Source organism: Cyprinus carpio, chromosome A10 (genome assembly GCF_018340385.1).
Source record: "Cyprinus carpio isolate SPL01 chromosome A10, ASM1834038v1, whole genome shotgun sequence".
Taxonomy (NCBI): Eukaryota; Metazoa; Chordata; class Actinopteri; order Cypriniformes; family Cyprinidae; genus Cyprinus; species Cyprinus carpio.
In genome coordinates this window covers 20,643,741-20,656,042 of record NC_056581.1, presented here as the reverse complement: position 1 = coordinate 20,656,042, position 12,302 = coordinate 20,643,741, and the positions used below count along the sequence as shown (strand labels likewise).

Genomic DNA, 12,302 nt, shown 5'->3' with positions numbered 1-12,302 from the left:
CACAGAATGAACAAGACTGACCATTCTCAAACAACTTATGAAATACTGCCTGATGCCACAGAATGAACAAGACTGACCATAGATAGATAGATAGATAGATAGATAGATAGATAGATAGATAGATAGATAGATAGATAGATAGATAGATAGAAATGCAGCTTCTAGAATACCCATATAGTTGCTAAGGTGTTGTTATGTGGTTGCTAGGGTATTCGGGGTGGTTCCTAGAGTGGTTGCTAGGGTACCTGGTTCGGTTGCTAGGTTGTTTCTATGCAGTTGCTAGGGTACCCAGGATAGTTGCTAGGGTGTTGCTATGCGGTTGCTATGGTAACCAGGGTGGTTGCTAGGGTACCCAGGATAGTTGCTAGGGTGTTGATATGCGATTGCTAGCTTCAAGCTACACGTGACAATAAATACAACCCTTTTACTTAAAAGTCACTATCAATCAGTGTTTTAAATAACTTCTGACTGCGATCCAATGTAGATTCTGGTCAAATTATCAGGCAGAAATATATTGTTAGTAACACTTTAGAAGACATTTACGGGGAAGATACACAATTGCAACTTCTGTGGGGCGTGAATGAAAAGTAATGTAACTAGTAGTGTAACTAGTTATTGTTGCCTGATAGTAATAAGTAAAGTAATAATATTACGTTTGAAGGTAACACTTTATTTTAAGATGTCCTTGTTACACATGTTACATGTACTTACTATTATAATAACAATTAATTATGCATAATTACATGCAGGTAACCTGAAGTAATCCTAATCCTATAGTAAGTACATTTATCGAATTAATATTACTCAGTACTTAAATGTGTAATTACACAGTAGCAAGAGTGCCGGTGCGCTGCAGCCTGCCATTGTTCAGTTCAGGACATAAAGAGAGTTTCTGAATCTACCTTTGCTCGTGGATCCTCTTTCAGTTTTCAGTATTTTAGTATTTTCTTCTTCTTTTTGCAGGAGTTTGATCCCAGGGGTTCTCTGTCCTGTGTGTACTGGAATATCAGCGAGTGGATTGTAGATGGTTGTGCTGTTTTAAAGACCAACAGCAGCTATACTGTGTGTTCCTGTGATCATCTGTCGACGTTTGCTCTCATCATGCAAACCAGCCGCCCGCCGGTGGTACGAGAGCATTTATTGTGAACGCTGAAGAACGATGCTGATTTGGCACTCATGTACTCTCACATGTTTTCTCAGAGCGGCTCGCTGCTGGAGCTGTTGAATTTGGTGTGTGTGATCGTGGGGCTGGTGTTCTTCAGTTTGGCCCTGCTGACGTTTGCACTTTGTCAGTGGAGTCCTGGAGTGAATAATGTGGCTCGAATCAACATCTGCGTCAGTCTTCTGTTGGCTCACCTTCTGTTCCTGCTCACACAGAGGTTCCTGAGCATCATATGGCGTCAGAAGGTGAGAATGATGAAGGAGCCCTACAGCTCAGCACAGCCTCACTGAGTATCATCATAATCGTCTCTCATGGTCTCCAGGTGTTGTGTGCCGTGATCTCAGGCCTTCTGCACTTCCTCTTTCTCTCCGGCTTTGTGTGGATGTTCATCGAAGCTGTGCTGCTCTTCATCTGTGTGAAGAACCTATCACAGATCAGCTCCAAAAAGAGGGAGGTGCTTAGCAGTGGATTCCTGTGTGTGATTGGATATGTGGTTGCTCTGGTTGTGGTGTGTGTGTCTGTCGGTCTGGTTCCTGAAGGCTACGGCAGCGAGCAGTAAGTCAGGGTTTTCTCAGAATGCATGGAATGAATAAGACTTTAGTTCAAGTCATTTTAAATATTAAAGAGGTCATCGGATGCCCATTTCCCACAAGTTGATATGATTCTTAAGGGTCTTAATGAAAAGTCTGTAACATAGTTTGGTTAAAATTTCAATGGTAGTGTAAAAAACACCCTGTTGAAAACAGCTCTTTTCAGAGCACGCAGTTTTGTAGCATGTTCCTTTAAATGTTAATGAGCTCTGCTGGCCCCGCCCCTCTCTTCCGACCTGCTCTCTGAGGGACTGTTTACTTTAGCAGCATTCATCGTGAAACTTGTTAATTAGCACATTATTAGGAACGGCGATTTGCAAAGCTTCATTAAAACCTTACACTCACTGCTTCTGTTGGTGAAGCTGGATCACGAATGATTCGCACGAACATAAACGCATTAATATAGATCAGAGCCGCATTCTCTTCAGAAACAAACGTAAACGTCTTCAGATGACGACTGCTGCGTTCATTATCACATCCAACAACAGACCACCTCGATCTCTTAAGAGTCATACTTGTCTTCATCTGCTCCGGCGGAGAAACAATGGAGGACTGATGACAGTCACTCAGGGGGCGGAGCTAAAGTAACGCTACTGTCAATCAAACTATAGTGGGAGGGGCCTGTCTGTGTGACTGAGATCGGCTCGATTTGAGAAAGAGGAAACAAGATAAAAATAAAAAAACACTGGGTGGATTTTTATCATTATAGGGTGGCTGTGTACACACACTGCACACACACATTTCAGTTCAAACATCCGATGACCCCTTTAAAATGACCAGTAATTCAACTCAGTGGTCAACACCTTCATGCATGTTTGTTCATTTATTATACTACTGTATATTCTACTAAACAGCTGCTGGCTTAAAATGGACAGAAGCTTCATCTGGAGTTTTCTTGGCCCTGTTTGCGTCATACTAGCAGTAAACACATTTCTAATTTTTCACAGCTTTGATTTGTATTAAAAGGAAAGCAGCGGGATAAATTATCGACGTCTTTCTACTTTGCAGTTAAACACGATTCTCTTCATCAAGATCGTCATCACTCTGAACGCAGCTCTAAAAAATCTCAACGCCGAAGTTTCACAGATGAAACAAACCAAGTAAGAAATGTAGATTTAAACCAGTGCTTCTTAATTTTGTATGTCTCCCTTATCTGATCTCTGCTGATCGGAATAGAAACGGTTCATTTAAACTAACAAAGAGTCAATAAGGACACATTAACGGTTTCTCTGCAGGATCTTGGTGTTTAAAACACTGGCTCAGTTTGTGGTTCTTGGTTGCTCCTGGATTCTGGGTTTCTTCACCAATGACAGTAAGGTGCTGGAGATCCTCTTCCTGATCTTGAACTCGCAGCAGGGAACCTTCATCTTCCTGATCTACGGTGTTCTCAATAAAGAGGTCAAACATCTTTACCTGTCTCACCTGCTCCTAATAAACTCTATCTGAGATTAACTGTAATCCCTATCAGATTGATTTAACACTTCCTTCCATCTGCCTCATGAATAACATCTTTCTTTGGGCTTTAACTCCAGGTCATGCAGCAGTACAGGAAGTTCTTCAGATGTCTTTGCTGCATCAAACATCACTGAAGGCTGCAGAATCATGTTCGGGAAGTAAAAAGTGCTGCTGAAATGCCGTTATTATACAAGTGATGCCATGTTTACAGTAAAATACAGAATCGATGTTTTGGATGTTAACCGTAGTCTCTGCTCCTTTCTGTAAATGGTAAAAAATGTTTCCAGTACAGTAAACACATCCGATTTTCTTGGTGGCGGGTGAAAAACATATTTGCACAGTCTTTACAGACACAAAATGTTATGCTAAATGCTGGCAAATTAAAAAAAAAAAAACCTTGCTGAATTTCATGTGAGTATGGTGAAGGGAATTAAACTTTAGACTTTACAGTTCAAGTCAAATTTTTAAATATGAGACTTGTCAAATAATTAATAAATGTATTAATCTTGCACACTTATTTTTGTTTTTGTTTGTTGAGCTCAGAGAGGAAATGACTGCTTCTTCTGTAAGGACTCTTTTTATATTACTTTTAATATTCATATTGCAAAATATATGTTCAGGTTTTATAGGTGTGGTGGATTTACTTTAAAACTAAACTATTAATATAAATAAATGCACGGCTGCATGTCTCATGAATGCATGTCTCAAATTCAAAGTGAAGCTGTACTGTCATATGGCTTGTATTCATGCATTAAAACGTTAAAAGTTATGCCTTAATAAACAATGTGATATGTAAGTGCATATGTGAATGTTTTTTCCACATTCCACAAAAGCTCCATATAATAGACTGACTGTAAATTGACAGTGAAATGCAAACTCAATATGATGCAAACCTGCAGTATTTAAATGTGTTAAATAGCATTTAATCCCATTTTATTGACTAATATCTTTCCTGGTGACCTTTGATGATCCAGTTCAGCCATACTAATAAACAAAATTGACTTCAGATAAACAAAACATTTGTGTTTTATTTGTTTATTGCTGAACTGTTTCCTCTAGTGTACAGATGTGAGTTTACATTTCCTTCAGCCTGAAGCTTATTCATTTCACTTTTGTTTTTTTATTAGAACAAATTAGAACGTTTTTATATTAAAATCAAACAAGCAAGCCCAGCCCAGATTTAAAAAGAAACTCAAAAGTAGCTCTAGGTTAATGTTGAAGTCGTCAAAAACACAAGTGGGCTGTCAGAAGGAAATTGTTGACTTGGGGTCATATTTCCATATCAAGGTGATGGACTGATATCTTCTCTATAAACATCTGAACACAACATTTTTTTAGTTGAGCAGTCATTCGTGTCATTCGTCACATCAGGTAAGATCTTTCTGCTCAGTCTCTGTAAATCAAACATTTGTTGTTGTGTGCTTTGTGTGTAGTTACAGTTGAGTAATTTAGGCTTAGACCAGGTCAAGTACACATTTTTTGCATTGTGTAAATCCTCCAGATCACTTACAGATCTACACCAATTTTCAGATATTATGTTTTTGTGTTCTGGGAAAACACTTATTTAAGAGCATAATTTCAAACCTTTATTGCATTATGCTTAAACAATACGTGTTTAAAACTCTCATCAATTTTGACTTTGTGTGTCTTTTGTCTTCTCCAGATGTTAACTGATGGACTGGAGTGCTGTGGATTACTTGTAGATTATTGTGATGTTTTTATCAGCTGTTTGGACTCTCATTCTGACGGCACCCATTCACTGCAGAGCATCCATTGCTGAGACACTGATGCAGTGCTACATTTCTACAAATCTGATGAAGACACAAACTCATCTACATCTCGGATGATCTGAAGGTGAGGACAATTTCAGCAAATGTTCATTTTTGGGTGAACTATTGCTTTAAAGCTAAAGTTAAACTAAAACATTTAGCTTCTGACTTTTAATGCTTAAGAACCTTTCTAAAGTCTGTGCCATGATGTAAAAATATCAAAAATAGCGATTATTAAAAAAAAAAAGTTTGAAAACCATGTTATGGTATCAGTTAGATATTATAATTTTAATAATATTTTAATATCTTTTTTTTTAGATTTTCTGTTTTGATTTAAATTTTAGTTAAAGTTTCAGTAATTTTGTTCTTTTTGTCATTTTTATTAGCTTTTTTATTTTAAATAAGTGTTCTTTTTTCATTTTGATATCGGTTTTAGTTATTTTAGTACATTAAGTTAAAATAAATTAAATCAGAAATGTTAGCTGTTTTTTTATACATATTTTATTTTATTCCAGTTAAAAGGTTTGTTGTATTTCAAGGTTACATGCATTTTTTGTGGTTTTAGTTAATTCTATGTTTGGAATGTGAAGAACTAATGCTGGGTCTTGTAAAAGGCTAATAAGATAATAATATTTGAATGTTTTCCTTGTGTTTACGCACTGAATGTAGCACACACGTCTTTGCAGCATGTAAGAACATCTGCGTTTGTTTTGTTGTTCAGTTAATCCCTAAAATAGATTCTGTTTAGCCTCAATATCAGGTTTCTCTCATGCAGCGTTTGTTCTTTTTTCCTGAAACATATTTTGAGTAACTGTAATCTTCGTTCTGTTCTGCTCCAGTACTTTACAGTAATTAGTTCAGGATAAATAGGTATTCGAACTGGGATCGTTACATGTATTTCTGATGAAGCATTGGCTGCGAGGGTTAAACATGAGCTGCATAAACACAGATGGTTCATCACATGACGGAGTGATTTCTATTTAGTGCAGTTAACAATGAAAAACCAATAGAATCACTCAGGAAAACACAAAATTAATGATCATTACGGCACTTTAAGAGACTGTAGGTCATTCATTACCTAACTTTAATAATTCTGAAATTGATGGAGGTACACTTTTTGTAAATACAGTAAAGTTGAAAACACAGAACCTTTACATTCTCAGAAAAAGAGTTATAAAAGCTGTCACAGGACCGGTACCTTTTCAAAAGGTACACCCCTAAAAAGTATGTATTAGTACCTTTTGAAAGGGTGCCATGCTTTTGTGTCTTTTTTTTTCTAAGAGTGGTTAGTGGTCTTTAAGTCAAGAATCACTTGTACTATATTTCATATGTAGTGTTGGTGATTTGAACAAACCCCAAATGTAGTAAATTTAGATGTGTAACTTATCCAGTTACATGCTACAGACATATATACACTGGGAGTCAATAATTTTGTATTGTTTTTGAAAAAAGTCTCTTCTGCTTATCGAGGCTGCATTTATTTGATCAAAAATACTGTAAAAATGTGAAATATTATTACAATTCAAAATAACTGTTTCCTACGTGAATATATTGTAAAATCAAATTTATTTCTGTGATGCAAAGCTGAATTTTCTCTCAGCATCATTACTCCAGTCTTCAGTGTCACATGATCTTCAGAAATTATTCTAATATGCTGATTTGCTGCTCAAGAAACATTTCTGATTATTATCAATGTTGAAAACAGCTGTGCTGCTTCATATTACACGTTAGCTGTTTCACAACTCAAAATTGAGATTTATGCATCATCTGAAAGCTGAATAAATAATCTCTCCATTGATGTATGGTTTGTTAGGAGGACAATATTTGGTTGAGATACAACTATTTGAAAATCTGGAATCTGAGGGAGCAAAAAAAAAAATCAAAAAAATTGAGAAAATCATCTTTAAAGTTGTTCAAATGAAGTTCTTAGCAATGCATATTACTAATCAAAAATTAAGTTTTGATATATTTACGGTAGAATTTCAATTTACAAAATATCTTCATGGAACATGATTCTTTACTTAATATCCTAATGATTTATAATTTATATTTAAAATATATAATAATATAAAATTAAAATAAAATTAACAAAAAAATTTATTTTATATGAATATTAACTAAAACATTTTTGTTACTGAAATAAAACTAAATATTAGAAAACTTAATGGTTTCATTTTCAGAATTTCTCATTTTCATTTAGTTTAAATTGATACTAAACTAAATGTACTAAACTAAAACTGAAATAAAAAATAATAAGAACTATATAAACATGTAAATAATAAAAATGACAACCTAAATTACTAAAACTTTAATTAAAACAAAATATAAAAATTAATTCAAAATAATATTTACTAATAGTATATCAATTACACTAAGACAACACTAGTTCATCTAGGCCTGTGGACTGTAGTATTTTAGTTCATTAATGTAATTATTTTGCAAACATTTCCATCTAGTGGCTATGATTGAAAATGCATGTATGGTGAACATTGATAATAATCAGAAATGTTTCTTGAGCAGCAGATCATCATATTAGAATGATTTCTGAAGATCATGTGACACTGAAGACTGGAGTAATGATGCTGAAAATACAGCTGCACATCACAGAAATAAATTACAGTTTACAATATATTGACACAGAAAGCAGCGATTTTAAATTGTTAAATTTTAGATAAAATGTTTTAATTAAATCATTGAATTACTATAAATCATATGTGAATCTCTCTCTTTCTAGAGTATCAAACCAAATTTTTAGCCCTTATATTATATATAATGTGTATACTATATTACGTATAATATAGTACATATTTAGTATTACTTAGATACTATTATAATATTTAATAATATTCTTAATTTGTTTGTATTTATATATTTAAAGTTTTAATTATAATTTTAATATTTTTTATGTGCTCGTGTCATTACTATTATTGTTTTGTAGTATTTATATTTAGGTTTAATTTATTTACTTTAAATTTTATCAATTTATATAGTTATGTAGTATATAGTTTTATTAGTTTATGCCAAGGCAACGTTTGTAGCTTTAAAATATTAATTTGATGTAGGATTTACTTTGAAACAATTTTCACAAATAATTACACAGAAATGAAAATAAACACAATTAATTAAACAATTGTATTTTATTTAAAAAAACTGAAATAGTGCAGTGATATTTTGTATTTTATATTTATTTATTTATATATTTATTATTTTTACAGTGGAGTGCTAGCAATTTTAGTACTTAAAAATATTTTATTTCATATAGTATGTATTTGTATTAGTTTATATTAATGCCAATCTCATTTTTCTGTTTTTTTTATCTAATATTTAGATTGTACTTTATTTCAATTAACATAATTTATTTAAAATAGTAAGTTTTTTTTCATTTAGCTTATATTTTATTTTATTCCTGCTTTATTTAAATTAACAAGAATGATTTGTAATAGTTTATATTTTTGTTAATAATTAACAAGTTTTTTGTCCAATATTTAAATTTTATTTTAATTAACAAAAAATTATTTTAATAAACTCTCAGAAATGAAGATACAACAGCTGTCACTGGGGTAGTACCTTTTCAAAAGGTGCATACCATTTTGGTATTTAAAGGTAAATATTAGTACTTAAAGTGTATATATTAGAACCTAATAGGTTCAAAAGTGTACTTATGACAGATGTTGACAGATGTTGTACCTTTAATAACACTGGAATCACTAACCAACATCAACAGCTTCAGTTCAGTAAGTGTGTGTTTGCTGGAAGATTATGAGATGCTGGTTAAAGATCGGAGAAAGTCTAGTTCTAGTTTGATTACTAAATATGCATGCACAACAGAAAGTTGTCTTGTCATATGCATCGGGTTTTCTGAAGCCAGGCTGATGTGGCATGTTGACAGTGTGTCCGGTGCCGGCGGCTCGTGTGCGTCTGTGGCTGAAGTGTCAGAGAAATGTCAGCTCTGTCTCCAGCCAGCAGCAGATCCGACCCGAGGCTGTCTGTCTGCAGAGCCCGAATTAGCCCGGTGCAAACACACTGAGGGTGTTTCTGTGCTCCACAACGATTGGGACTTCATCAGGAGCCATTAAGAAGTGTGTGATGGTGAGTGTGGGTCAGGGTTGATTGATATCTGTGACACCTCTGGTCTTCAAATCATTCTTGATGGAGTCTTGTGTTGTGGAATAAAGCAGAAGCATGTATAAAATAATACCTGTATATGAAAGAATAAATGAATGAAGCATCCATCAGCAGGCAGTCCAACTGATTCACTAACTACAGGATTGATGACCAACCTGAACCAGGTAAGACCACTATTCAAAACACACTACCAAATAACAAAAAGTCCATTATATCCAAAATCAAATTACCCTTAAATATATATTATTCTGCATTTTAGCTGGAATTTCTCATTGTCTTCCTCAGTCGTGTGCCAGATGCTTTAAAAGATGCAGGGAGCGTTATTGTGGATATGGTCTTGTATTTTAGCTGGAAGCAATGGAATAAACCACAAAAAACCCTAAAAAATAAATTAGTTTTTTTTCCCATGTCTTTACATTGTTTAGAGCATTAAAAATAATGTTAAAAATTTTTTTTTTAATGATATTTCATTCATAAGTTATGTTATGTTATGCATATTGATGTGTTTTTGGGGCATCATGTAATGAAAAAGAAGTGTAATAATGGGAGTAATAATTTACAAGATTTTCATAATAATATATAATATTTCATAGGAATATTGAAATATAATTTGTTTCCCTGTACATTTGTTGTGTCTCCCAAAATGCGTAATAAACATGCTTTTAGTCCCGGTGTCCTCATATGAGGACATGTATGAAATCAACGTCCTGTTTCGTAACAGAAAGTCATATTTTGATTTGAAACCCCATAACATTTTCCTGAGATGTTGATTTATGACACACAATTTAAAAATTAGACAGATTTAAATGATAATTACAAAATATTATCATAAGAGTGTCACTAAATTCATATCAGACATTTTTGAAGACCAAGCAGAGGGAGTGGTCAATGTGAAACATCCAAACATTTGGTATATCTGCAAAGATCTGAATGTGCTCTGTACAGGACATCCAGACTTACAACTGTGGCATGTACAGTCTCAGAGGAAGTCAATAAATATAATGTCCTCATATGAGGATGCAGGGTCTTAAGAGGTTCTTAAGATGGATTTGTTTCTTACAAACACGCAGCTTTTGTCTCCTCAAGATGAGAACTGGTGGACTGGAGTGGTGTGGATTACTTGTGATGTTTTTATCAGCTGTTTGGACTCTCATTCTGACGGCACCCATTCACATTTCATGGCACTTTGAATGCTAATGGTTTAATTTAAAGAAACGCAGCCCAGTGTCTTTCTAGTGTTGCAGATCCTGAAGGCTTTTGCTGCAGCTGTCAGTGACAGATTTATCAAGTTAATTAAAGCTGTGTGCTGTTCATTACTGATCTCCTGTGTTTCCTTTGCCTCTCACAGGAGCTGCATCTCTCCGGTTCTCTGTGTGGAAAAGTCTTCGTGCAACTGACACCTAGAGTAAGAGCGGCGGAGGTGGGTTGCTAAAGGCCTGTGTTTTACACGACTCAAAGGTCTGCCGTGTTTTCCAGCTGCTGATGTGAAGACTTTTTTCCGCTGTGATCTGCCTCAGGGAAGAACAAGTAGCATGTGTTGTTCAAAACAGCATCTACGGCTCGTCTCATTGCTCGCCGATTACTTTTACAATGTTTAAACTTAGGGTTAAATCGAGGCGAAATCCTTTAAATGTGTTCATGTGATGCTGACGATGATTGGTGTTTCAGATTGGACCTTTCACAAATGTTGTCTGGTTTTGTATCAGAGGGTCAGTAAACCGACTATTTTTATGCATAAATTGAATTAAGCCTGAATCAAATGAGCTACAATGACAAAACTGGGAATATATTTAGCTAAAGCCATTTTTGCTCTAAAAATACCAAAATAAAATCATTATACACTACCATTCAAAATCCTTAAATGTTTTAGAAAGAAGTCTCTTCTGCTCACCAAGGCTGTGTTTATTTGATCAAAAATACAGTAAAATTTGTGAAATATTATTACAAATCAAAATAGCAGTTTTCTGTGTGAATATATGCTAAAATATATTTTATTACTGTGATCAAAGCTGAATTTTCAGCATCATTACTCCAGTCTTCAGTGTCACATGATCTTCAGAAATCTTGCTGCTCAAGAAATATTTCAGATTATTATCAATGTTGAAAACTGAATATTTTTGTGGAAACTGTGATACATTTTATTTTTCAGGATTCACAGATGAATAGAAAGTTCAAAAGAACAGCATTTATTTGAAATATAAACATTTTGTCACATTTTAAATGTTTTACTGTTACTTTTCATCAATTTAATGCATCCTTGATGAATAAATATACAAATTTTGTTTCATAAACACACACTAGTTTGATGTCCGTGGCTCTACTGAATAGACAAGTACTCCGGGATTGATTGTGTACAGTTGTACAGTAGACTAAAAGATCAATGCAATCACTCCAATGCAACACAAACATCATGAGTCTGAATGAGGAGCCTCTTGGAGCAGTACTCATCCTCCATTCACTTACAGAGCTCATCTGCACATATTGACTAATGCACTGTTTTTTCTACTGAACGCTCAAATGAAGGTACATTGACATGACATACATCTCCAGTGATCTGAGTCTGCCAAATCAGTGATTTGCTACATTTAACTGATGGAAACTAGTGGTGTTTGTTGGGTAAAATGTGTTGCCGCTCTTCTAGGGCGTTGTGGTTGGTTGCAGTTACTACTGTATGTGGCTGCTAAGGCGTCTAAATGGTTTTTAGCGTTTGCAATGGGGTTGTTAAGATGTTATAGGTGGCAGAAGCATTTGTCTCCCCTTAACAGTATCGGATGCCTTTGCAAATTAGTTTTAGATTCTGCAGGCTTTCTCCAGCAGCTCTGCTCTCAGACCAGCGTCATATGTTCCTGTCGTCAGATGGAAACCGGCGCTTTGAGACAATGACTGGTGTGGATGTTTCCAGTCTCTGCCCACAGCAGACAACACGCTCCGGTCCCAGCGGCTCAAACTCAGATCTCTGGACGTGTTTTAGTCCATGAGCTGATCTGAACTGACTGAGCAGACGGGCCAAAACTGACCAGGATATTGGTGAGAGATTAATTTACATTATTTATCATTTAATTTACATAATTTATGTTATTAATATTACTCAGTACTTATATGTATAATTACACTGGAACAAGGACACCTTAAAAAAAGTGTAACCCTATACTATATTATATGTATATTATATGTTTATATGTGCATTACAAATGTTTTATG

At 34.5% G+C, this 12,302-nt stretch overlaps 1 protein-coding gene across 1 annotated transcript in view; it reads left to right on the top strand.

Moving 5' to 3' along the window:
* LOC109097259 (adhesion G protein-coupled receptor E3-like) overlaps positions 1-4,008 on the top strand; it is a gene marked incomplete at its 5' end in the record, with an annotated part of 8,970 nt that extends 4,962 nt beyond the window's left edge. Inside the window, 7 exons of the mRNA XM_042765708.1 lie at positions 964-1,125; positions 1,201-1,407; positions 1,485-1,717; positions 2,607-2,673; positions 2,761-2,852; positions 2,988-3,150; positions 3,285-4,008. Of these exons, the coding sequence (XP_042621642.1) occupies positions 964-1,125; positions 1,201-1,407; positions 1,485-1,717; positions 2,607-2,673; positions 2,761-2,852; positions 2,988-3,150; positions 3,285-3,341 (981 nt within the window). The remainder of the gene's footprint in view (positions 1-963; positions 1,126-1,200; positions 1,408-1,484; positions 1,718-2,606; positions 2,674-2,760; positions 2,853-2,987; positions 3,151-3,284) is intronic.
* Positions 4,009-12,302: the final 8,294 nt, after the last annotated feature.